The sequence below is a fragment of the Pelodiscus sinensis genome, chromosome 10 (assembly GCF_052426305.1).
Source record: "Pelodiscus sinensis isolate ZL-2025 chromosome 10, ASM5242630v1, whole genome shotgun sequence".
Lineage (NCBI taxonomy): Eukaryota > Metazoa > Chordata > Testudines > Trionychidae > Pelodiscus > Pelodiscus sinensis.
Window position 1 is genome coordinate 34,486,035 of NC_143061.1, and position 27,885 is coordinate 34,513,919.

At 43.6% G+C, this 27,885-nt stretch overlaps 1 protein-coding gene across 4 annotated transcripts in view; it reads right to left on the reverse strand.

Annotated features, from left to right (window-relative positions):
* Positions 1-27,885, reverse strand: part of TRPC1 (transient receptor potential cation channel subfamily C member 1) — a 50,319-nt gene that overhangs the window by 6,881 nt on the left and 15,553 nt on the right. For 2 of the 4 annotated variants that reach the window (XM_075937656.2, XM_006123984.4), the window contains 5 exons: positions 25,682-25,821; positions 19,962-20,105; positions 10,415-10,596; positions 5,949-6,150; positions 5,109-5,303 (listed from right to left, as the gene is read on the reverse strand). In XM_075937656.2, coding sequence (XP_075793771.1) covers positions 5,109-5,303; positions 5,949-6,150; positions 10,415-10,596; positions 19,962-20,105; positions 25,682-25,821 — 863 coding nt within the window. The remainder of the gene's footprint in view (positions 1-5,108; positions 5,304-5,948; positions 6,151-10,414; positions 10,597-19,961; positions 20,106-25,681; positions 25,822-27,885) is intronic. The other 2 variants (XM_075937657.2, XM_006123986.3) reach the window with 1 other exon arrangement.

Consider the following 27,885-nt stretch of genomic DNA (forward strand, 5'->3'; position numbering starts at 1 on the left):
CAACTTGTGTACATGTATATGACAATGTGTGCAGCCTTTTGAGATAAAAATGAGACCGGCCCACAAAGCCCAATTTGTGAAGCAAAAATGGAGGTCTTGTAATCTATCTGGCTTGGAAAATGTTATACAAATGTATGATATTTCTGATTTAACCTTTGTACTTAAGAGTATGTTCTGTACAGTCTTTCAATCTGGTTTGCTTGAAATATTTTTGGCTGCAAGAAGGAGCAGCAGCAATTAGTATACATAATTATAGAGTACATTAACTATGTTTATTTAAAGAAAATGTAACACCTCCCCAAAATTAAGAGACTCCAGTGTTCCTTTTTTGGTTATTTATTTTGACATGTCATATGGCATGTTTATAATTAGTCATTCCCCCCCCCAATTCTAACTGCACCATTACAAAATTTATTACAAGTCTCAGCACTGAAGAAAAAGAGTGTTATTAGGTTTTATATTAAGCAGCAGGGCCATTAAAGATTTCATTAATGGATTTTGTTTTGTTCAAAGAGGAAAATTATGCCAGCCTTAATTAAAAATCTCAATTAAAACTGAAATAAATGTGCGCGTTCTTGCCTTGTGCTAACAGTTATATTTTGGATTCAAAGACTAGGAAAGTTTATGGCCAGAAGGGACCATTAAATCATCTGGTCTGATTTTTCGAGCCCTGCAAATCCATGGATATCTGCAACCACGGCTGTAGATGCAGATTACCACGGCTCATTTTTCCAGATATAGATACAAATTTTACATCTAGAACCCTGCAAATTTGTGGATATCAACTGATCATTTTTGTATATGCAGGTGGAGCTATAAACATTGTTTCTGCACAGGGGTCTACTGATTTTATCTACATCACGAGCCATAATATTTCTCATACTCATAACATAATATGAGTATGAGAAATATTCTCACAACATAATATGAGTATAACAACTTGTGTTTGGCTAACGCATCCAGAAAACCATCTAATCTTGATTTGAGAACATCGTGTATCTGAGTAGTTTGTTCCAAAGGTTATGCACTTCAAATTATAAATGAGGAACAAACTTTAAACAATGCATTTTCTGATTTCAGCTTCCAGCTATTACTGGTTCTTTTCATGCCTTTTCCACTAAACTAAATAGGCTTGTTAGTAGCCAATGCTTTTCCTTGTAAAGACACTTATATGCTATAATAAACTCAAACCTTTCTTCTGATAAGCTATAAATTGAGATTTTTAAACCTCTGAGGCTACGTCTAGACCGCAGCGCAATGCCACGTCCAAGGAACACATCCACTTTTCTGAATTTTTTTTGAAAAAGCAGACGTGCTCTTTCACCATCCCTATAAACCTCATTCTGTGAGGCATAAGGGATGTGTTGAAATAGCAGGTTTTTCTGAAATCTGGTGCCGTGTAGATGCGCTAACTTTCAGAAAAACCTCTTGCGAAAGAAAATTGGAAAAAGATTTCTGATTTAACTCTACAGTCTAGATGCAGCCTCACTATAGGGTACTTTTTTCCAACCTTGAAAAATTATTTTTGTGGTGCTTGTCTGCACCCTTGCCTATAAAATTTCAACATCCTTTTTTAAATGCAGGCACCACCATTATTTACACACCATTCTATTACTGATTTCACCAATTCCATATACAGAGGTGAAAAATCACTTCCTTACTCCTACTCACTACTTTGTTATTTATACATCTAAAGATCCCATTAGCTCTCCTCACAGTATTACAACTAGGAAGCTCATGTTTAGTTGCTTGTTCAACAGGACTCCTAAATCCTTTACATGGGCATTGTATTCCAGAATTTACAGTCCTCTGTTCCACAGGTATGGTCTGCATTATTTGCTCCTGAATGTATAACTTGGTATTGGCTATATTAAAACACATTTTACATATCCCAACTGCTCTGTATGAATGGCTGAGTGGTAAATAATGATAATAGGGCAATCTTTCTGTAAGTTACCGGGCCATTAGCAAGGACTTTATATTTACTTACAGATCATTGATCAAAATGCTCATCAGGCTTTTGTACTGATCATCATGGTAGAATCCTAGATTTCTACTTCCCCCTCTCCATTTGATGAGGATTCTGCACTGATAACTAATTTCTTGAGCTCCATCAGTTAAGCCACTTGTTTTATTTAATGTGGGCTTTGCCAATATTGTATAGTGCTAATTTTTAATTAGTGTATCATATGGTACTACATCAAAGATCTTACATAAGTATATTACATTTACTCAGTTAACTTTATCAGCTACATTTATAATCTCTTCAATGAAATACATCAGGTTTGTTTGATAAGAACCATTTTCCATAACATCATATTGATGGGCAATTATATTTGTATGCTTAAATTCTTCATCAACTGAATCCCTTATAATCTTAACCATTATTTTGGACATAACTGAAACTATATGTAGAATACATTACAGTAAAAACTTTTTTATCAAGCATGTCAGGAAAGTGGGGGGTGCTAGTAAGTAAAAAATTCTAGTTAACTAAGAGGGAAGAAGTTTGGATGTGGGGCTGGGTATTGGAGCATAGGAGGTAGAAGTAGTTTGGGTAAGGGAAGGAGGTTTAGGACAGGAGGTTGAGGCATGAGAGGGTTTTGGAGTGCTGGATTCTGGAAGCGCTCATGTTGGATGGTTCCCTGCAAATGGTGACCTGTCCCTGCTGCTGCTGGTGGAACTGTGGCTAGGCGGCTCTGTGCATTGCCCACACCCAGCCCTGAGTGCTGACTCTCGACCAATGGGAGCTGCAGGGGCATCACCTGCAGGTGGAAGCAGCATGCAAAGTCACCTACCTGTGACTCCTCAGGGCAGGGACAGGTTGCCATTTGCAGAGAGCTGCCCGAGGGGAGTACCTCCAATTCCCATATTACACCCCAGCTACCACATAGAACCTGTGCCACACCCCCTCCTGTGCCTCACTCTCCAGCTCTACATCTCCTCCTGCAGTCTGAACCCTTCATGGCTATTCCGCCATGTAGTGGGCCGGAGTAGCCGCCCACTGAGCCGAAGGAGGAGGAACCCCTCCAGCCGCCATGTTGGGCTGAGGCTAACCCCGCCCTGTCACCTGACCGGAAGCCAAGGCGCGGTCCCAGAACTATAAAAGCCCAGGCAGCAGCCTCAATCAGGGCTCAGCCTGCCAAGAGACTAGAGGCCTCCTCTGGACTCCCAGCCTGAGGAGTGGGGACTGAGGCCTGGCCAGGGCCTCCTACCTGCCGGGGCCCAGAGGCAGACTACCAGTTCCCTGCCTAGGAGGCGGAGGCCCAGCTTAGCCCGCCTACCTTCACGGAAGTGGCTGAGGATCCAAAAGGCCAGCCTGATCCTGTGCTCCAGCGCCTGCCCTGGAACTGGGAGAAGCGGCCCCAGCTACCTAGACTGGAGGCGCCGCCTGGGACTCCCACGGACCCTGAGGCCTGGCCCAGCTGCTCGACACCGCCTGCATCAGGAGCCCAGCTGAGCCCCACTGACCTGCAAGCAGCGAAGGACAGGACCAGACCGCCCCAGTGGGACAAGACCCTCCTGGACTCACTGCCTCCGCCGCCCGATACCCAGGTACCGGCTGAGGGGAAGAACGGAAGAGGCCCAGAGGTAGTGGGGGCTGTTAAAGACCCCAAGGCTGGCGTGTTTTGGGCCGGAGACCCCGCTGATCCGTAGCAGCCTTCACTGCTGCTCCCAAGGCCCTGGGCTGGGGTGCAGTGGAATGGGCGGGCCTGAGCCCCCCCCGCTGGGTGGCAGTCTCCCCCCTTGCCACTGCCACAGGCAAGTAGCCTGCAACCCTCCTGAACAAGGAGACCCCGTCCCCTTCTCTGTGGCCATACCCTGAACCAGGGCCTGGCTGTGCTCTAAACTGAGTGTTTGTTGCCATGCTCCGAACCAAGGGCCTGGCCCCTCTTTAACTGATTGCTCTGGATTGTTTGTTGCCCTGCTCTGACTGAGGGTCAGGGCCTCTTGAACTGACTGTTTGTTGACTGTAATCATGTGCTGCCGCCCAGGGCCGGACGGAGGCATGGGTGAGCCGGGCAGCTGCACAAGGGCGCCAACCGATGGGGGGCACCTGATGGCAGCTGTAAGGAGTGCGCAGCGTCCCTTTACAGCTGCCACCGGGCGCCAGGCGCCCGGCTCCCACAACACCGGCCTGCCCGCATCCCCACAGCGCCGGCCAGCAACGCCCTTCCCCCCACGGCGTCTTACATGGCCCGGTGCGTGCACCAGCAGCGAGAGCTGAGCCGGACTGGGCCGCGCATGCGCCGTGCACCCCAGGAGTGGGCCCCAAGCTGCGCTCCAGCGGCCGTAGCCGAGCCACGTATGTGCCGTGCGCTTGGGGGCAGCGCCGTGTGCCCGGGGTGCCAGAATACCTCAGGCCGGCCCTGCTGCTGCCCCTGAACCAGGGCCTGGCCTTCACTTTGATAGCCTAACTGTGCTGGCTGCTGCCTTGCCCTGAGCCAAGGGCCTGGCCAGGTTATAAACTTACCGTGTATGTTTGCCGCCATGCCGTGAACCAGATCCTGGCCTGCTTGTAAACTTGACTCTGAGTGGCCTGTCACCCGCCCTGAACCCGGGCTCGGCGTACCTCCAGAAAGGGGCTGGGTGGACTTGCAGCCCCTTCCCCCTGAACCAGGGCGGGGCTTGGATAGATGCACAGACTTTTGAGTGCTGCCCGCCTGAAGGAAGGTCGGGTACGGACTTGTGACCTGGGGGGGCTTGGCTTAAAGGGGCAGTATCGTGGGCCAGAGTGACCGCTCACTGAGCCGGAGGAGGAGGAACCCCTCCAGGCAGGCAAACCGACTACACTCCATCTAAGAGCAGCAGGGACATATTGCTGCTTTCTGGGAGCCACACAGAGCCAGGTAGGGAGTCTGCCAGCCCTGCACCAACCAGACTATAAAGCAGACTTTGTATCAAGATAAGAAATGCTAGTTTATAGAGCTTTGTAGTAACAACAGAGCTAGATAAATAAATCACAATACAGTAAAAGCTGTTATGACAGCACCTATCACGTTATAGGAAGCTTCCAGAGAAGACAAGATAAATATCTTAGGTTCACTGTAGGAAGAAATATTTCAAAGATTGTTAAAATACACTTAACTTTCCAGAAAATTTCTTACCTTCAGGCTATTCTGACGTTTGACTTTGCCAGTAGTAGTATGAGAGCTGATCCATTTACTAAGGCTGTTGAAGAGATAGCAGATAGTCTTAGGAGAAGGAATGACATTGAAAGGTGGAGGTAGCGTGCATTTGTCATCAAAGTAGCTAAGCCAAAGCTTGGCACGCGCAAACTTCCATTCTTTGTCTTCGTGATTCTAAAATATCAGAAATATTAAGATAACATTGACAAAATGAGCAAGAAAGTCTGCAAGAAAATATGTAATGTTTTGAAAGTTTATACTGGTAACTTTACATGGTTTATATTTTCCAGTACCTTAAATGCTAACATTGAATATATTCACCAATATATGCTATGGCATAAAAAAAATTAGCTACTTGTGTGTATAATTCTTTTATTAAATGCACTTTAAAGAAATATTTATAATAACTAAAACAATTGAATACATTGACAAAAATTGATTCTAGCTATAGGTACCATAAGACTTAATCTTCAATTCCCACATGCCTGTACCTTTAAAATTCATAACACTATAATACTTGATGTAATTAAAAAGAGAAAATAAACAAAAAAGCCGAAAATTAATGTGTGATGCAATTAAAAAGGAGAAATAAACAAAGCACCAAATATTAATTTCTGATTTCTGTCTTTCAGTCCATAAGTCTGCAAGTATTATGCATGTGAACTAAATTAAACTACTTGCATGCATAGAGCTATTCATGTGCGTTTTTCCACAATCAGGAATTACACTAGAATCCTCAGTGTAGAGACTAGCTTTATCCTGTACAGCATTAAGAACATTGCTGACACTTTGACTAAAAAAATAAGTTTATTTACTTACTGCTATCAGCTGAAAACTTTTATGAAGCATTGCAACTAAGAGCTTGGTAAGGACAATCACAACCACTACGTTGTATGTACCAACAATAACAGCGCCCACAAAAGACTGCAATTCTTCACGATAGCTAAATCTCGTGACAAAGATTGCTACATGTGCTAGGGAAAAGATGTACCAGAACAGAGCAAAACAGGTACCGATAAACCTACAAAAACAAAATCTCTGGTTATATATAAAATATTTAACATATTTAAACACACAAATGTAAAGAAATTAGCATGTGAATTCAATTATTCAGAATGAACTACCAATTGTGTTCAATTATTACTACTGTACTTGAGGTCCAGATGGAGAATAGTTCTTTATACTATAAGCAGTCCCACTTAAAATCAGCACTGCTAATTGTAGAGTAAGGTGCTACAGATTGTCAGTAAAGGTATCATCATCTGGCCCTAACTGATGATAAAACAGAGCATTTCTTTCCAATTCAAACCATTGCATTTAAAATAGTAGTTTCCCCTGAAATACTCTGTCTCAACTGCCCATCCCCCAAAGCAACCCGACCCACCAGCCAACTAATACCTAGGTGCAATATGGTCATTGGATTAAGCCAAGCAGAGTGACTAAAAAGACTTTAATTGACTTCACTGAATTTTGGATCAGGACCTATGAGTGAGCAATAATGCTCTATATTTTATGGTAACTGATCAACATAATAACACAAGACTAGGCATGTGAAATGTTAACTGGTTAAATGGTAAGCATCACCCTTAAAGGTTAACCATCAACTGGTTCCTGCCATGGACAGGGGGGTGCTTCAGTTCAGGCACTCTGGAGGCAGGAGGAGCTTCTCCAGCCATCTTGTAGCAGTCCCTGCCTGCAGGGCAGGGAAGTATGCTCCAGCCCAGCCTCAGCAGGCATTGGGCTGGAGCATCCCCCTACCTGTCTGCACTCCTTTTAAATCAGTTAACTGGTAACCAGTTAACCAATTAAACGGGATTTTATATCCTTACGTGAGACACTATCACTGAAGAAGTTATAGTGATAGAAATGTAGCTGTGTTAGTCTGGTGTAGTTGAAACAAAATACAGGACTATGTAGCACTTTGAAGACTAACAAGATGGTTTATTAGATGATGAGCTTTCGTGGGCCAGACCTACTTCCTCAGATCAAATAGTGGAAGAAAATAGTCACAGCCATATATACCAAAGGATACAATTAAAAAAAATGAACACACATGAAAAGGACAAATCACATTTCAGAACAGAAGGGGGATGCGGGGGGGGGGGGGAGGGAGAAAGGAAGGTGAATGCCTGTGAAGAAGTTATAGTTCTCCTAGAGAAACAGTTACCAAGTTCAATCACCAAGTAATTCAATTTTCTAATCACAATGGAATTATAAAAGACACTTTTATTATCTGCTGATCACTGAGTTTACAAACCATACTGTAGTATATCTTTAAGGCACCTTAATGCCAACAGCAGTGAAGACATTTCTCAATATATTAAGATACAATGAACTTCAAATTTCTAATCAATACATTAAAACCGATACAGTTTAGAAAAAAAACAAACATTTTTGTGTTTTTATAATTCACCTTGCAATTGTTAATTTAGCAAGGAGGATATGGTCAACCCTCAGCATGCAAACTTTCTACTTATTAGACCTTCCTATGAAAAAACTGCTACTGTGAATACATTCCAAAATTGTTAATGTGTCTGTCATTTTACAATTAAAAAGATACCAAAGCATTCCAATCTATATTACTATTTTAACAAACTTCGAATTGTAATAAGTAGCATGGCAGGTTGCTTTAGTTGCTTTTCAACACTTGATATTTAAATACTAATCTAAGGCTATGTCTACATTGGCATGATCTTGTGCAAATACTCTTTAACGCAGTGGTCTCCAACCTTTTTACACCCAAGATCACTTTTTAAGTCTCAGAACAGGAGAACATCTACCGTCCCGCCCCTTCCTTGAAGGCCCGCCCTCTCTATTCTCTTCTGTCCATCACTTGCTATCCCTAGCCCTTATACACTCTGTTAAACAGTTTATTTTTAAATTATGCAATATATAAAATTAAAATCACATGTTTATAGTTATGAAATAAATGGCCTGTTTTTAATTAATGCTATTTAAATGTCAAATGAAACATTTAGTTATACATTTTGTTCTCTGCTATTTTGTAAATCTAAAATCAAGTATTGATAATTGTATATATTTTTTCTTCCAATAACAAAGTCTCAATGTGACACCTGTAACTGAACAGTATCTGCCAGTGTCCTGAAATCTGGGTTGTAGTCTGAGATTGCTAGTCGTATACAGTCCATCAGATGGGCATCTGTGATCCTGCGCTTAGCCTGGGAAGCTTGCTCCAGCATAGCTGGAGCTAGATGCAGCCTCCCTGGGCTGAGCACAGGGCAGCCAGGCTGGAGGGAAGAGAAGTGGCTGCCCGGCCAGCTGGCCATGGCGCTCAGCCAGGGTACACCAAGCTCCACGTGGGCAGGTGCAGAGGAGAAGCCACCTGTGATGGGGTGGGACCCGCCTATCCTCCCAAAGTGGGTCCACCCCGCACTGACCCCGCAATTGCCCTCTCACTCTTGGGGACAGCACGGCGGGAACTGACCGCTTGCAGGCGGTGTAGCACCGCCGCTCGTCAGCTGGGCAGCGGGACAGCTGGCGTTGCTAGGCAACGCGCACCGCATGAGCGGGGAGTAATGGCGGCCGGAAGTGACGTCCCGGCGCGGGGGTGACGTCAGACGCCCAGGGAGCTAGGCCGGAGGGGGAATAAAAACACCCCGGTGAGTACCCGGTGGGGGAGGGGAGAAGGAAGAAGAGATAGAGGAGCTCGGAGCACAGGGCGACGGGAGACGGGAATTTAAGTAGGCAGGGTGGAAGAAGCCCAGGGCAGGGCACGGAGCCGGCGCACCGGTGGGTTAAGGGGACATACCCCTCCGGTGGGACAGGTCCAAGAGACCCTGTCCTTAGGGCCCTGGGCTGGGGTCTGGGAGTGAGGGTGGGCCCAGACCCCCCACCCTGCGTACCCAGGGCGTAACTAGTGCGAATAACTGCTGTTAACTGTAAATACGCAGTTCAAAAGGACTACAGAAGGAAGGAGGTGTGACTGAACCCCCACACCATTGATCAGCTGGAGTGAGGGACAGCATCTTTCAGCTGAAAGCCACAGTCAGCTGGCTGGGGTGTTTCAGCCCTCCCGACCTCCCAGCTCTCACCATTCCTCGCAGATACTCACCTGTGTTGTTGCTCAGTGAGTAGCTGCTCCTCAAATGAGGAAATCTAATGTAACAGACACGCAGTTCAGAGAGGGCTCAAGAGTTACTCTTAGAGCCCCTGAGATCTACCGGTAGATCACGATCTACTGGTTGGTGACCACGGCTTTAACGCAAGAGTTCTTGCGTTAAAGTATTTGCACAAGAGAACGTCTACACTGGCACGTGCCTTTGCGCAAGAGATGTGCTTTTGCACAAGAGCATCCGTGCCAGTGTAGACGCTCTCTTGCACAAGAAAGCTCCAATGGCCATTTTAGCCATCGGGCTTTCTTGCACAAGAAATTCATGTTGCCTGTCTACACTGGCCTCTTGCGCAAGAACAGTTGCGCAAAGAGGGCTTATTCCTGAGCAGGAGCATCGTAGTTCTTGCGCAAGAAGCACTGATTTCACACATTAGAACGCCAGTGTACTTGCACAAGAACTCTCAGCCAATGTAGACAGGCAGCATGTTTTTGTGCAAAAGCGGCTGCTTTGGCGCAAGATCGCGCCAATGTAGACACAGCCTAAGAGTTAAAATGGGACGAATTAAGACACTATCAGAAGTACAGGTGCTTCTTTGCTCAAGTTGGTACTATTAACTCCTCATTTCATAGCCAATAAATTTGTTTATTAATTTAAAAAGTATACCTATCTTACTAAATAAATACGTAAAAGTTTAACAAGGGTAGGTCTTGTGGGCAAGTTTTTAATAAACAGAAAATGGAATTTCATAATAGATTATTGGGAATCATAGTACTCCATAGGTCCCCCCCTCCCTGCACTGTTTAACAACAGTGCGCTAGTACTATTACAAACTATAGGTGGGAATGCTCATGTTATAAATATTTATTTTTAATAAAAGCGTGGACAGGAAGAAATAGCTTCTTCATTGTGTTAGGGAATGGTGTTTTAACTTCCTAGGATGAGTCTACACTGTGGTTTTTGTGTAACTCAAACTCATGTAGTACCAATGAATCACCACCAGTACGAACATCTGTGGGAGTACTATCCCTAGAGACCTGTCTCTACATCTATGTAGAGTTGATACTGCAAATTGCAGTGTCGCTACAAACTGTAGTGAATCCAGGTCATAATTCTCACCCGCCCCTCCTCCCCCTCACGTAAATCATCTGCAGTCGGCATAAATGTCCTGTAGCTGATTTTTAAAAGTATTTTATTTAGCATGCTAAAACTCACGAATGGAATGTGTCATTGCTTTGCTGTTCACAGAAGATTCCTGCACAGTCCTTGTCCTTCTCTTCCTTTTCAGTAACTCCTTTGTCATACAGTTGGGTCAATCCAATTGTGAATGAGAACAAGACAAGAAGAAACATCCCTAGGAATTTTCCAAAGTCTTGCAACATCTGCCCCATTGAAATCTGTGGAACACATTACCAATTTCCATTAACAATGAAATATTCATCACTTACCAATATTTCTCTGCTCAGTCATCAGAAAAAATATTGTGAAGACGATATTTTTAAATGTAATGTCAATATCACTGTATCAGAATTCAGGACTGTAGCCAAGAAGAGACAATATCAGGTATATTTAGGCTACCAAGGTGAAATATGAACACCATTTTAACACCTGGCCAAAAGGTCTCAGCTTGTTTTTGGGCCTGATTTGAGTAGCTATTTGAGGAAGGACTCTAAGTCACACGATGAAATAGTCACAGGAATAGATGTGTTAAACTGCTAATATTTAGAAAAATATATATGGCAAATGTTCCAGATGAAGCTGCTCAGAGTATTATGAGGATTTTTTCAAAGTGTTAACAAGCTGTCCAGTGTCCAAGTAACATATGTACATGTTAACAATTTTAAGTGGGAATTAACAAGTAAACCTATGAAAAGTGAAGCATCCCAAAAGTAGTGGGGTAGGGTAGTTCAAATAAGGAAAAAAGGTTGAAAGATTCAGAAATATGTCTGAGTTCAGTGGGAGTCAGCATAAACTACATTGCAAAATTTTTATTCTGGCCTGCATGCCTTGGAAGACACTAGGATGACATCTATTGTTAACAATAGCGTCGATGATGATGAGAAAGATAATTACAATGATTCAGGGATCTCCAGCAAGAGACAAACAGGAGGGCTATCTGCCTCAAATATCTACAATATAATGGACAGCACTCTGACATAGGGATGTTAATGGTTAAGCCGTAAGCCTCACCCTTTACATCCCTACTCAGATATCCACCCCAAATGCATAGTGTGGCAAGGGCCCCTCTTACCCAAGCCACCACTGCGCAGGACTCTCATTCTTAACCCCAGAGTTTGGGTTTTGCAGCAGGTCTCTGTGGTAGGGAGCCCAATCACGCCTCCTCAGACTCCCTCCCTAGTTGCCTCCACCTAACACTATTACAGATTGTTCTCTCAAACTCCTTCCTCTCTGTCTCTCCACCACCTCCCTTCCGTCCGTCCTCTCACGTTCCTCCCCAGCTTCCAACTGCAGAGGCTTTTAAAGCCCCTCACCCAGCAGAGAAGGCAGCTGGCCCCAATCTGCCTGAGCCAGCTCTCTCCCAGCTGCCTCTAATTGGCCTGGAGTTCTCTGCTTCTCCTTACAGGTTTTTTTACCCTTTTGGGCGGTCTTTTTCCCCTCTCTGCAGCAGCTCCATGGCCTGACCCTGCCACAATAGCTAAACTCATAGGCTGTGTCTAGACTGCATCCCTTTTCCGTAAAAGGGATGCAAATTAGACACTGCGCAATTGCAAATGAGGCAGGGATTTAAATCCCCCCCGCTTCATTTGCATGAAAATGGCTGCCGCTTTTTTCCAGCTCAGAGCTTTGCCGGAAAAAAGCGCCAGTCTAGACGCGGATCTTTCAGAAAATAAAGCCTTTCCCGAAAGATCCCTTATTTTAAGAGGAATAAGGGATCTTTCGTAAAAGGCTTTATTTTCTGAAAGATCCGCGTCTAGACTGGCACTCTTTTCCGGCAAAGCTCCGAGCCAGAAAAAAGTGGCAGCCATTTTTATGCAAATGAAGCGGGGGGGATTTAAATCCCCGCTTCATTTGCAATTGCGCTGTGTCTAATTTGCATCCCTTTTACGGAAAAGGGATGCAGTCTAGACACAGCCATAGGCTACATCTACACTGCATGATCTTGTGCAAGAACTCCTTTGCAGAAGAGTTCTTGTGCAAAAACTCTTCCAGAAGAGAGCGTCTACACTGGCATGTGCGTTTGCGCAAGAGCATCCATGCCGGTGTAGACGCTCTCTTGCGCAAGAAAGCTCTGATGGCCATTTTAACTATTGGGCTTTCTTGCGCAAGAAATTCATGTTGCCTGTCTACACTGGCCTCTTGCGCAAGAACAGTTGCTCCTGAGCAGCAGCATTGGAGTTCTTGCGCAAGAAGCACTGATTTAGAACATCAGTGCACTTGCACAAGAACTCGCGGCCAGTGTAGACAGGCAGCAAGTTTTCGCGCAAAAGTGGTCACTTTTGCACAAGATCGCGCCAATGTAGACACAGCCAAATATTTTATCTTAACCCATATCACCTTTACATAAACACTTTGTTCAAACCATGGAATATGCCAACCTCTTCATTGGCTATCTTAAGGAACAATATCTGGACAATTGCACCATGAAACCAAGGATATCCCTGAGATGCATCAATGATATTTTCATCCACTGGACAGATGACCAAAATGCCTCAAATATCCACCACAAATTCAACTACCACCAGCTGTCTTATTAAACTCTCTCTCTAACGGTCCTACACCCACACCAACTTCTTAGACACCACAATCAGCTGCAACAGGTAGACTGCTACAGACAACGATATACAAGAAATCCAACACATCACTATGCTTACTTTCAAACATTGAGTAACCGCTCCAAACACACTAAGAAATCTGTTATCTACAGCCAGGCCCATAGATCATAGAATAATAGGACTGGAAGGGACCTCAAGAGGTCATCGAGTCCAGCCCCCTGCCCTCAAGGCAGGACCAAGCTCCACCTACACCATCCCTGACAGATGTCTATCTAACCTGTTCTTAAATATCTCCAGAGAGGGAGATTCCACCACCTCCCTTGGCAATTTATTCCAATATTTGACCACCCTGACAGTTAGGAATTTTTTCCTAATGTCCAATCTAAACCTCCCCTGCTGCACTTTAAGCCCATTACTCCTTGTCCTGTCCTCAGAAACCAAGAGGAACAAATTTTCTCCTTCCTCCTTGTGATACCACAAAACATACTCCAAGAAAGGCACAGACACACTTAAAACTGCATTCACCAAACAAAGACACTCCACCCGAGAAGCAGATTGCATTATGAAATGGGCTACCCAAATACCCTGAGGCTACAACTACACTGCAGGCTTCTTGTGCAAGAACCATTTTGCACAAGAGTTCTTGTGCAAAAGGTCTTCCACAAGAGTGCATCCACACTGCCATGTGCTTTTGTGGAAGAGATGTGCTTTTGCGCAAGAGTGTCCATGGCAGTGTGGATGCTCTCTTGCACAAGAAAGCTCTGATAGCCATTTTAGCCATAGGGCTTTCTTGCGCAAGAAACCCCTGTTGCCTGTCTACACTGCCTTCCTGTGGAAGAGCTCTTGCGCAAGAGGGCTTATTTGTTGTGGGAAGAGGAATAACTCTTGTGCAAGAAGCCCTGTTTTCCGATGCTTTACTGTAAATTTACTTGCACAAGAACGTGTGTCCAGTGTAGACGCTCTGCAAGTTTTTGCGCAAGAACAGCTGTTCTTGTGCAAAGCCTGCAATGCAGATATAACCTTAAAGAATCTGCTTCAATATGGAAATAAAACCCCCTCTGACCGCATATTCCTAATTGTCACCTGCTACACCACACTGGAAACCATGTAGAACACAATTACAAGCACACACAAGAAATACTACATCCTCAAAGAAATCTGCGAAGCCTCCCTCTTCTTGTCTTCAAATAACCGTCAATCTCATGAAGCTCATCAGAAGCAAGCTCCAGACAAAGACCTAGGAATTTAAAGTGGCACCATACCGTACTATAACACCACATGCAAAATCTGCAGACATATTTCCACTGCTCTGATGATCAATACACCCCACAACACACCTTTCAAGATCCATGGGCCTTACATATGGTCCATCTCATCCAATGCTTTATATTTTCCAACAGCAACTATATGAGTGAAACCAGATAATCCTTACATTCTCAAATGAAAGCACACAAAAATGATTAAAGACAAAAACACCATGATGACCTTTGGGTAAACATTTTTCACAAAATGATCTCTCTCTAAATGATCTCTAAATCTGACCTCTCAGTCCTCATCCTCAAAAGAAACCTGCCCAACACCTTTAAAAGACAAGCCTAGAAGCTTACATTTAAAACTTTGCTAAACATTAAAAATCAGGTTTTGTAAAGTCATAATTCCAATATTTTTATTATGAGAATCTGCAATCCACTAACCCCTTTTTTGTACTATGACTTCAGGGCATTAATGAGACACTTCACCTTGAATGATCCCTTAAGAATGTGAGGTAACTATTTATACTAAACAATCTGTTCCAGTTTGTAGTTAGTTGTGACACACTGAGTGCCTTTCCCAGACACAAAGAGGGGCTCTGTGTAGCACAAAAGCTCTTTTCTATCATCAACAGAAGTTGGTCCAATTAGGGATGTTAAATTTCAATTAATCAGATAATCGAGTAGAATTTCCATCGACTACTGGATTAGTCGACAGGGGGACGTGGAGCACTCGCTATCCAGGGTGCACCTCCAGGCTTTTAAATGTAGTAAGTACTCCCCACGGCTACATTTAAAAGGCAGAAGAGCAGCGGGGAACATGGGGCAAGTGTGTTCCAACTGCTGTGTTAGGATTGAAAGTTTTATTCTTTTTATATTTCTTATCTTAGGTTTAGTAATGTAAGGTAATATATAGAATCATATTTAATATAGTAGTAATGTAGCAGTAATATAGCAATATAAGGCATATTTATTAACATACATTTAATATTTTACAAATTAAGTCCTTTCAGTTGAAGATCTATTTTCTTTGTTCTGAAGTTTAGTAAATGTCCTAAAGTAGAAAAACAGTTCTGGGTATTGTGGCTGTGTTAATAAGATTAGAGGAATTCTGCTAATGTGCAAGGCCAAAACCTTAATTTCTTGATTTACAATTGCAGATCTGTAACCTCGAAACTCCTTGTAATATTGCTCGAGTGTGTGAAAGGAGTGTGAATGTGTCGAGATAAGATGCAAAGTTATATGACTTAGAACCAGATGGCCAAAGAAGGGGGTGAGCGAGTGTGGGTGAAGGCCAGAAGACGGGACGACCTAGCTGCAGAGAAGCCATCTATAACAATCGATGCGTACCCCCTACTCACAAGAGGATTGGCAGACTGATGAATCTGGAAGCGGAGTGGGCACCCCCAAAAGATGACTGATTACAGGATAAGCTTTGGAAGATGTTTGGGAACGACTGACATCAACAAGATAACATTTCAGTCACAAGCTGACAGAGCGGAATCCATGGATTTCAACAGAGAAAAGGATTATAAAAGCAAGGTGCTTTGCTACGTCTGCCACCGTCTTGAGAGGAGTATCAGATCGATCGACTGACAAGGCCCTGGTCCCCCCCCCCCCCCCCCCCCCGTGCTCGATCTAGCTGGCCACTAGATTGACACAGACTCTGGACTGGTAACTATATCATCCTCTGGCAGAACTGTGTATGCATGATGTCTTGTGTGTGTGTGTGTGTGTGTGTGTTTGAAAAGTATATGCAACTGTTGTATTCTCAATAAATGCGGCGTACTGCCTTTTCCCCTATAAAAGATTTCATGTGCTTCGTTTAAGCATAACATTTTTGATGGAGAATGCTAAACAGCTGTGCTTCAGCCTTTGAACGGTAGCAAGAGCCTTGCCGGGAGGGGGCGCGGGAGAGGGGGAAGGAGGAGGAGGCTCTTGCTACATTTCAAAAGCAGAAGCATAGCAGTTAGAACCTGGCGCAAATGGGGACTGCTTCAGTTCCCACTTGCGCCATTTCCCCACTGTGCCTCTGCCTCCCCTGCTTCCCTTGGAGATCGTGCTGGGGGCAACCAGCTCCTGTTCCCCCTCTTGCTGCCCTTCTCTGATAGACAGTGGGGGAGGGGGAGAGACACGACCAATCGAGTCACTACTTAACTGTCCGATGACTACACAATAAGCATAAGTGTAGTCCACTAGTTGCTTACATCCCTAGGTTCAATAAAAGGTATTATCTCACCCACTTTTTCTCTCCAATATCCTGGGACCAAAACAGCTTCAGTATCACAGAAAGACAGAAATAAGCGCCATCATACATGCTGCTCTGTGGTCCACAGTGCTCTAAAGTATGTGATTTTAATTGTACTTCCATGTAGCTGTCTTGTTTTGGGCAGGCCATGATATATATTAGACCCAGAGATTACTGGTATACTGCTATTTTAAATGATGTATATGAGATATCTCCAACCTTTTTAAGCACAAGATCACTTTTTTAATTTAGGGCAACCCAAGATTAAATACCCTTGTTTTGCCACCTTCCCTTTCCTCTTCCCTGCCCCACTTCTTGTCCAAGGTCCCTCCCGCTCACTCAATGGAAATGGGGTACAGGAGCAGGGGGACACCCTGACAGCACCCCCTCTTTTGCCTTCCCCACCCTGTATAACAAGCAGGAGGTTTCCAAGGCTCAGCTCCAAGGCTGAGGACAGAAACAACACAGCAGTGGTGCGTGGGGCAACTGAAATACCTGCATTTGATAGCCTCCTGGCCAAACCAGTCAGATTCACTTTTCTAAGGTTCCAGGATCTACCAGTAGATTCCAATCTACTGGTTGGTGACTAATGGTGTATACGTATTTGGACTATATGAAAGCAAGGGATCTCTGTACCAGTCCAAGCTGTTACATAGGACAGAGTAAGACCTATCAGATACAGGACATGGATCTGTGTTCATCATTGTATTGCCTTAATGTCATAATTCCCATCCTTTCAACACAAGTTATAAAAATCAACAAAGCACAATTATGCCCCCAAAACAAGAAAGCTGCATAGAAGTTCAAAAAAAAGGGGGGGAGGGGGAATTGTGCTTGCTTCAGAGTATATCTTACCAGGCAACTAGCATTCAGACCAGATAATCTGTTAAACTAGCTGCAGTCAAAACTATATGTTTCCAAGTGTTTATAATTTGCAAACAACTTGAAAACTGAAAATGTTGTTATATAAAACCAAATTTTGTAAAAAGCTATTTTAATATACCTAGTATTAATAAACTTAAGTGGCTTTTTTCTTAAAATAGGTTTTATAAGACAACACGTAAAAAGATTCAGTATACATCTCTTACAGCCAACAGAACACAGTGGCTTCCCTTCATTTTTCACTGCTGGGTTGCTTTACCATGTTTAATTACTACTGGTTGAACTTGTGACCTACTTTTGGAAAATACTGTAAGAGTTGTTGCTCAAGTTGTGCTGGTCAACAGTAATAACATAAGATTCAGTGTACAACTGAATAGGGTGACTATTGATTATTTTTGTTTACTCAGAATTTTGACTTTACTACATAGCTACCTAATAAAAATACATAAGAAAGATATAGTACATAAACAAACAGGTATGTTAAACAGAAAACTCTTTAAAAATCTAGGAGAGACTTTAGTGTTCAATGAATTTGTAATGTAAACATAATACTTTCACTTGAACACAAATATGCTAAGTAGCTGCCTAAAGTAATGTAAATACTTTTTCCTTGTGTGAGCATGTGTGGGGGAAGAAAAAGGAGAAACAACTGAAAAAAAGTGGCAAAGTAACTGAGATACAGAACCACAGCTAGAGCAAGATGAAGACGAGAAAAAAAAAAAGTTTGCTCTGGAAGACAATACAAGGAAGCAGTTATCATTAATAAGTTACAAAACACAAATATTCTTTCTAAATGTAACATCTATCTTGAAATAGGGATGTTGGCATATAGTAGAATAAACAATTAACCGATAAACCTTGGATTACTGGTTAATCCTATTGACTACACACATCTGTATCAGAAGCAGCAACGGGGAGAGGGAGTCGAGCACCCAATCTTGTAGAGCCACATGCCCCTGCACCCCTAGTGTTGCTGCCTCTTAGAGGCAGCAGCACGGAGGGTGAGGGGGGGCAGGCAGGAAATGGTACTCAGGGGGAGCCAGCTTGCTGCCTCCTACAGAAGCGGGATGGAGGTGGCTTAAAAGTTGGCTCTCCCCAAGCACTGGCTTTGCAGAGCCGGCTCTCCCTTTCCCCACTCCCCCTGCTGTGCTGGTGCCTCTGTACAAGTGCCGGGAGTGGAGGGCAGGTGGGATGCTAGTGCAGCTCCTGTCTGCAAGGAGCTACCACAAGGACCTTTGAAATACCTTTGGGGCTGAGGTGAGTCCGAAGGGAAGGTGTGACGTAGTGGGGGCTGCGTTCACTCTTGTAGCCATGGTGTCCACTCTGTTGTTGCATTTGCTGTTTGCTTTGTTGGGCTGTGTATGATTCCTACAGTCCTATACTGCTCAGTAGTGACTGTATGTGTGTGGGATGGGATCTCTAGATGCAAGTTCCTGAGGGGAGGCACGCAGGGAATGGCCCAAGCCAGCCTGACACCTGAGCTAGATGGAGGATTCAGTCAGGTGACACTTTGCCTAGGAATCTGAACAGAGGAGGAGGTGTAGAATCCTGGAGAGCTGTGAGCAGTTGCTAGGTGTAAGAGTAAGTTTTCAGCTGGCTTAGGGAGAAAAGAGCATAGCCGTCTTGGGGGCTGGAGTCCCCTATTCCCAAGAAGGATTGTACTAAATGCCCCTGGTTCCTGTAAGAAGAAATCTGAGCTATGCTGTATTCCTGTGAACCAATAAACCTGTTCTACCTGCTGGCTGAGAGTCACATCGGACTGTGGATAGGGGTGCGAGACTTGGTGACTCCCACACATACCGTGACAGAAGGACATGGTATTGGTAGTGATGGTCTTTTGAGGCGAACCTGAGAAACTTCCTGCGTGATGGGTGAATTGTAATATGAAAGTAGGCTTCTTGTAGGTCAAGGGACGACATCCAGTTTACTTTTTCCAAAAATGGGATTATTTTTGCCAGTGTTACCAAGGTGAAGTGTTGTTTTTTTAGGCATTTGTTCAGTCTGTGCAAGTCCAAGATGGGTCTCCAACCTCCTGACTTTTTTGGAGTCAAGAAGTATCAGGAATAAAACCCCTTTCCTCTGTGGAGAGGTGGCACTGGTTCTATTGCTCTCATAGTAGGAGAGTCTCATGAGAGGGGTCCCTGAAGAGGGATGGGGAAGGGGATTGTGTTGGAGGGAAGGAGCAGAAAGGGATGTTATAACCAGGGCTGGCCTTACCATGAGGAGACCGCCTCAGGTGCCAGACTGGGGGCGGGGGGAGCGCCGCTAGGACCCAGAGAATTTAGACCTTTCAAAGTTTTGGCACAAGCGAGATGGTATGGGGGCTCTTAATACATTTAAAAAGCAGAAGCACAGCAGGGTTAGCTCCTGGGGCCAGGAGCCAAACCTGCTGCAGCTCCACCGCTTATCAGCTAATAACTATTTTATGGAAATTCCATTGACTAGTCAGTTAGTTGATTAAACTAAGTTTAACATCCCTAATGAATACTCAGTTTTAATTTTGCTTCCACTCCACTTGTGTCCATCCTGTACCCTGAATGAGGCAGGGTAATAAGGGAAAAAATATTGTATGGATCATGCAATTAAAGACTATATCATAATACATATGAACAAGATCAAACCTAGTGTCTTCTTTGGCTATTAATTACCTGAAGTGGTCCTAGGATAGAGCTGGTTGTATACATGAAGAACAGTCGAAGGTAACTAAGAACATTAGCAAAAGCAAAGAGACCTTCTGCCACCAGTGTAGGATGGAATGCGTCCCAGTCTTTTCTATCAGCAAAATCATGGAACTAGAGTTTCAAAAGAAAGAGTTGAAGTTACTTACATCATATATATAGTAGCCCAATGTCTGTGACTCTGTAATGCTGAAATGCTGGCTGTTCCCTCTGGGCAGCGCTGTTGCCTCCCGCTGTGGTGCTTGGCTGACTTCTGTGCCGCTCAATCGGGCCGCTGCACAGGAGCAAGCAGCACAAGCAGCTGTTTGGGGTCCACGCTTCCCATGCAGCACGGAAATGCTGCATGGGGAGCACGGGGCCCAAACTGTCGCTTGCACTACTTGCTTCTGCGCGGCCGCCCAGCTGAGCAGCGCAGAAGTCAGCAGAGCGCCACGGCAGGAGGTGAAGAGGGGCGGGGCGGTGACATACATGCCCAGAGGGCAGGGCCTGGACGAGCATGCATCCCCGACGGAGACAGAGGAGAGCGGAGAGAGAGTGAGAGGCAGGAGGGGGAGAAGAGAAAAAGAGAGATGGAGCAGAGAGCGCGAGAGGCAGGAGGAGGAGAAGAGAAAGGGAGAATGAGAGGCAGGAGTAGGAGAAGAGAAAGAGAGAGACGGAGAGAGAGGCAGATGGTGGAGGAGAGCTGAGAGCGGGGGGGGGGGGGGGAGAGGCAGTAGGAGAAGAGAGAGAGAGAAAAAGAGACACCGAGTGAGAGATCGGAGGCTCAGGAGAGAAGACTGACATGGAGGAGAGACCTGAAAATTCTGTCTGACAGGCTAATTGGCTAGTTATATATAAAAATCACAAGTGTAGGTATTGACAATAAATTGCTTTCAGGTAGTGTACCCTATGAAGCTAAAACACCACTTTATACAGATAGAAGCCAAAGTGGTGGATAAAGTACTTAACTGGAAGTGAGGTGACTTAAGTTCAAACCAAGGCTCTGTCACTCAACTATACTGTGTGAGCCTAAGCAAGTCACTTCTCCTCCGGGTGTCTGTTTTCCTTTCTATGCTCTCTCTTTGGTAATCTCTTTGAAACAGGGACTTTTGCTATGTGCGTGATCAGCACCTATCACACAGGGCCCCGATTCAGGTACTACTGTTAAATAAATAATAATTAGTAAAAAAAAAATATTGTAAAACACAGAACAAATTGCATTAAACCTTAAATTGCATTAACCCAATTTGCATTGCATTAACTTGGGGGGAGAAGCTGGGGGAAGTGTTTCCTCTAAGATTTTCCTCCCATGAGCAGAATGAGATTTGTCTTGTGCACCAGTATTGAGTTCATGTGCACTTATTTGGATGTGCCCCACTGTGGCACTCAAATTATTAATAAATATCTTCTTAACCTCTTCCTTTTCCCTTGGTTGCCATATCTCCTTCCCTCCCTTTGCCCCAACTGTTCTTCTGATGCCTGCTGCCCCCCACCTCTCAACCTCTTCTGCTGTCCTGGCTTCTGCTTTTCTCACTTCCCTCAGCCCTTTGGGGACCTGTTCCCCTCCCCTGCACCAGCCCTTCTCTTCCCCCTGTGGCCACTTCTCTTCTAGCCCCTGATCATCTGTAGCTACCCTCTCCTAACACCTCCCTCTACATCGTGCTTCTCTTCTCTGGTACCCATCCCTTCCCACCTCTTGTCTGCCCTTTTCTTCATTCCCACAATCCCCTGGCACCTGCACCTTCCTGGTGCCTCCCCGCTGCTCTCCTTGCGCTCTTTCTCCCTGGTGCCCATCCCCTCACCAACCTGTGTCCCAGTTCTCCTCATGCTCCTCTTTGCCCTCACACGTGACTTGCTCCACGCCCTGTTTTCCTTATGCCCCACCCCTTCTTCCAACCCCTATTCTCCCAACACGCACTTCTCCTTTCTCCTCTCCCCATTGTTCCTCCCCTTTCCTCTCCCTGTATCACCCTGTCCCCTCCCTTCTTCCACCCCCACTGACACCTTTCCTCCTGTCCTCCCTCCCACCCTTTCCCCTCATTGTCTCCTCTTGGCCCTCTGGCATTTGTCTCTCCTCCACCCTGCCCCTTGATGCCTTCCACTTTCTTCTCCTGCCCTGTCTCCCTTTCCCCCCAGATCTTCCCTTTAGTTCTTCCTCTGCCCCACCCCACCTTCTGCCTTCCATGTGGAAAGTAGTTTATGGGGCTGGAGCCAGGCTGGGGTGCTATTTTTAGTACCGCGGTCCAGCCCCAGAAGCCCCAGCTGCTCCTGGGGTGGGACTGCATGCTAGGACTGGAGTGGAGGCTGCCTGTGGTGCTATGTTTAGTACTGCGGTCCTGGTCCTCGCAGGCTACCTGGCTCCAGCTGGAGTCAAGCAGCAGCCTCACAAGGCGCACTCCAGTGAGGCTGCGCTGGCCAGCTGCAGCCAGGCAGCCTGCGGGGACCTGGATCACAATACTGAAAATAATACCGCTAGTGGCCTCCACTCCAATCCCAGCATGTGCGGAGCCTGAGCAAGTCTCATCTCGCAGTGCCCCAGATGGGCTCTGTGAGACTCCTGCCGGGGCTCCAAGGTGACCTGGAGAAGGTGAAGGAGGAGGAGGTGGTGCCACCGGACCAGGACCCCGCATGGCAGAGGCAGTCCCTTGGGGGGAGGTTGGGAAGGGGGGAGGGAGAGGGGGCACACACCATTGGAAGCTGGCCCCCTTTCTGCTTAAAAGGACACTCTCTCAATGACTTAACCACCTGCATTCTGCTACAAAGATCTTTTACATCTGCACTTGAAAGGGAATCCTCTGAACTGTCATTCATGTTAAAATTCGACACTCTCCGAGAAGGAATGAACAAATACTCAAACTATCTTACCCATTACCAAGATAGCTTCCCCAATTATCACCTCTACTACCATTAGCTCACAGACATCCCACTCTCCCCACCTCTAATATCAATTCACAGACACTTACCTTCCTTCCTCCCCCCCCCCCCCGCATCCCCCTCCTGTTCTGAAATGTGATTTGTCCTTTTCATATGTGTTCATTTTTTTTAATTGTATCCTTTGGTATATATGGTTGTGACAATTTTCTTCCACTATTTGATCTGAGGAAGTGGGTCTGGCCCACGAAAGCTCATCATCTAATAAACCATCTTGTTAGTCTTTAAAGTGCTACATTGTCCTGCATTTTGCTACGTTAATACTGACATTCAGTACCGTCATTGGGAATTAGATGATACATCCCCATATAACAGAAGGGTTGAAAAGACAGGTAGATCTGTATGGACTAGATGTTTATAGAGGAGCATCCATGTTAAAAAGCCTCCCATAATTATCAGAGTAAAATATCAGAGGATAAGGTTTCAGAAAAAAATTCTATATTTAATAAAAAACGATCCTCATATTTCTTCTTAGAGGACCTCTCTCTGAATTCCTGAGCTCTTACTTCTTTTTCCAACTCCTCAAGAAGGGCAGATGTTTGTGACTATAATTTCATATACCAATAAGAATTGCCTGTTTATTGTTTCATCATCATCATCATCATAAGATGAAGGCACCAAGTATTATCAAGCCTGACAAGCTGGTAAACTTTTATTCCCCAGTAGGGACTGAGGAAGGTGTTCATCATGTTTTATTTTCATCATTCAATTAGTGGTTCCTACCTTATCCTTCTCATAATCCATTCCTGCAATGAGTACAGAATTCATTTTCTAATGGTCTTAGTGTGCTCATCACCAAGTGCTTTACCAGCATTTTAAGGGGATGCACAACTGGCTGAAAAACCAGAGTAGTTATCAGAATTATCAGTAGTTCACAAACTGGAAGAGCACAACAAGTAGGGTCCAAGAGAAATCCGTTTTGGTCCCAAATATATTCAATATCTTCATAAATTATTTGGAAAATGGCATATAGTACATTTATAAAGTCTGTATATGGTACTGTGATAGGAGAGGTGGCAAGAACTATTCCCAGAGGTCCTGAGCATTCACAGCTCTGATTCACTTCAGTTTCAATTATGAATGTTCAGCACTTCTACAGGTTAGGCTGCAGTGATTTCAAGTTGGACACACACAAAACGAGGAACCCAGCATAGAGGCCACCTGTCAGAAATTTGGTTTAAGTATTAGCTGAACACCACATAAGGTTGTAGCAGAGAAAAGCACAGAACTCAGCTTTCTCAGATGACATTCACCATTAAGTCAAGACAAGCCTTCTCCTCGTGCAGTCTGTTGTCTTATCCCTAACATGGATACAAATGTCTACGTCATAGATGTAGATATCTGTGGACAGACATTAGTATCCACTGATCTGCACATCTCTCCTCCCAAGAGACACTGAACTCAATGGAGAAGAGAGTGCTTGTGGGAACCAGCACTCCACACTGACATAGTCACGTGGCTGTGCTATCGACAGCCTGCAGGGCTGTCCAACCTCAGACAGGAGACTCCGTGGGTGTTGGCTCCGAAGAACAATGGGACCACAGTCCTCTCCATTCGTGTCTCCTGAAAGTAGGACCCTGTAGATTAGCTGATACCGATGTCTACCTGTGGATATCCACATCAGCAAGCAGACATCTGTATTCACACAGGGCTCTATACATAAGTTACAAATACTTTAGACAACCTCAATGATTATACAGTTATGATTCACTCTCAAAACACCATCTATCCTGTACACTAAATGAGTTTGGGATGCCATGGAAAAAACAGTACATGATCATGTAACCAAAGTCTATTTCATAATGTGCTCACATGCAGGGCAGATTATGAAATTAAGGCTGAAATATCAACCTGCATTCTGGCATTTCCTAACATTTGAATGTTAGATTTTTCAATCTTAATGAGGGACCTGTTAAATATAATTGTTTGTAGTTTCATAATTTTTTTTAAAGGAAAGAGTAAAAACAAATGCTGTCATGTGCCACGAAGCAAAGTATTAAATCTCATTACTTGGGGATGAACCCTGAATTAACATTATAGCACATCTTGAGCTACAAGATAACTAAAGTATCTGGCAGTAGCAGAAGGCTGTTCTCCATCAGAGAAATGACCATTAAAGCTATTTGCTTGACCTGGGCAAACAATCAGGGATAGCCTGGCACATACTGCCTTCCCTGCAGGAAATACAAGTCTTCTTCCCAACTCCACAAGATTCCTCACAGGGAGGGGAAATTAACCATTTGTTAGATTCAGAGATGCCTGACTAGGTTCTCTCTCTTCCCATCTGCCCAAGTAGAGATCTGCACAGTGTCTGCTGCTGCATTAGCCCAGATTTTGAATCTATTACTGTTCAGGTATTTCGACCAGCTGCCACAAATTTGCTGATTATGTAACCAACAAAAAAGAAATGGTGATAATCAAAGGTTATACACCTTAGCCAACAGAATTTCATGGAGAAAAGAAAATGTACTTTTCTGGTCCGTGCATAAGTTCACATTCTATTGCTAAAGTTTAAGCAAATGCAACAAAACATCTTTAGATCTACGAAAACAATTTAAAAACAGAAGCTTTTGCTAGCTCCTCACATCCTTATGTTCTGCATCAGTGTTAACTACGTACACTGAAATGAGACTAGAGCCTTAAGTATTTAGGACAGCAGAGTTACTTTTCCTAAGTCCTTATCAGAGTAACAAACAACCAACCAACCAACCTCCCTCCCCTTGCCATGTTTCCACCAAGCAGCCTCATATAGGCTTGAGATCTGAGTCATGGATATTCACCTTGTTATGAGCAACTACTTTGAGAGCAAAGGTTGCCAAATAGAGGGAATTCATGACAAAACTAAGCTGATTACGAGATTCTTCTAAAAAGTCTTCTAGGCCATCATACCAAAGTCTTTTGACATCTGACCACACCATTCCTGGTGGAAAGAAAAAGAAAACAAGATGTCACTGCATTATTCTTCACGGGCTTTCTAATAGTTGTAAGTGTTCTCCATTTGGGTGTTTTGTTTTGCTTTGCTTTTTAACTAAAATAAGGGCACCCTATTTCTTTTCAACATGAGAAGAATTAGCAGGGGAATTTTGTACATCTCTCTGAATAGTACTGAGTATGGCCATAAAATACAACAGTGGAATAATGATAAAGTAATTATAAATGTTTATCTTCTACAAGTCTTTTATTGGACGAATAGAATTAATTTTAATAACAGTGCGAAGAGGAGTGTCTGGTTTAAGAAAAAAATCCAACGCCTCCTTTACATTTGCCTTTTTTTAAAAAGTCAACTTTATTTCAGAAAACTTGGTACCTCATCATATTTTGGTAGAGACAGATTTTTGTGAACATATTTTTGTGACCCAAGAAAAAACAGCTTAAAACTAAACTTAACAGGAAACAAGGATTTTGGTTTTACCTTGCAAAATGTATTGGTTTAGCTTAAGACAATATACATTTATAAAGTGATCTAGAGTCTTCAACTTTTTTCTCCTGCTCAGACTTCAATTAAATTCTACCATTATTAACTACTTCACACTGATTTATACAAATTCATGTTACTGAATGTTAATATCACAAACCACCATTTCATAATTTCAAAAGCTCTTTTGTAAAAATGCAGCTGCAAATTTAAGATCCACAAACAGTTATTTAATGTTATTCTGATTATTTGGAAACTTCAGATGTTTACTACCATATTAAAAATTAGGAGAAAAGTACCATTTATATTACTGGCAGGTAAAAACTGTTCAACTTGGCACAGGTTTTTGCAAGATTTCTAAAACTTTGTTCCATCAAAAGCAAAGGCCAGTCAGTTAAATAACCTAAAATACTTTTTGAAGAACATCTTTGTTGTTCAGTAAGCAATATTCTGCAGTAAAGATTACAGTGAAGCAGAATAGAAATCACAAACTGCCAGTTAGAAGTAAAAGGCAGAAGGCCTATTCTTCCTGGTTATGAGTACTAGCTGGAGAATGTTTTGTCTGTACACTGCAAAAATTGTTTAATGTGTAACTAAAATTGATGTAGTTAACAAAATAAGTTAAACTGTGTTAAACAGTAGTATAGGAAGTCCTAAAATATTGCATCATTTATCTAGAAGTATAAGATTTTGTTGCTTTTTCACGTTGATTATTTTGGGAAGGAGCGCTAATAGCACTGAAGATACTGAAAAGTTAACCTAGTATACAAAAGCTGCTTTTAACTTCAAATTTCAGAGTCAAAACAGAATTTTTGATATAATCCCACAGTACTGGCTCAATAAAGAGTGCACTAATGCACCGAACTGCAACAAGATAAAGTTAATGATTTGTTTAAATAACATACTTCCTCTCCTCCAAGTTCATTTTAGTACTTCTAAAATATATTTCATTGTATTCCAAGTTACATTTATTGTGTATGCATATAACTCAACAACAAATGTAAAATAACCCATTTCTATACATTTTAGATTTTAAATTTAAAATACTAGATTTATTGATCTAATCTAAGATCAAAAAATGTGTTGCCTTGGGCATTAATAATGTGTCTGAGTTAAAAATCACTATTTCAATCTCATCTCAAATGCGGAGATCTGAACAACAAAACCAACTCCCTTCACTCGTTTCAATACAGGTTAGTTGCCTAGGTACTTTTGAAAATCTTCCTAAGTACAGGGAAACCTTTGTTATCCGGCACTCTGTTAACCAGAAAACTTTGTTATCCAGCATTGCCCCCAGCCACAATACTGTCACATCTTTAACTCAAAATAGAACGTGAGACCCACTTCCTCACACTACAAAACTACCAATATTAAAAACTTGTATTTTACTATTATTGTCCATTGGGTTTTCCTAGGTTGATGGGACCCTCAGATGACCCTCAGATAACCGGAACACCCTAATCCCTGAGAGTGCCGGATAACACAAGTTTTACTGTACCTTCCTGAACCTTCAGGTAACTAAATGCCTTCAAAAATCTGGCCCTAGGTGACCAAGCAATCTAAGTCCAA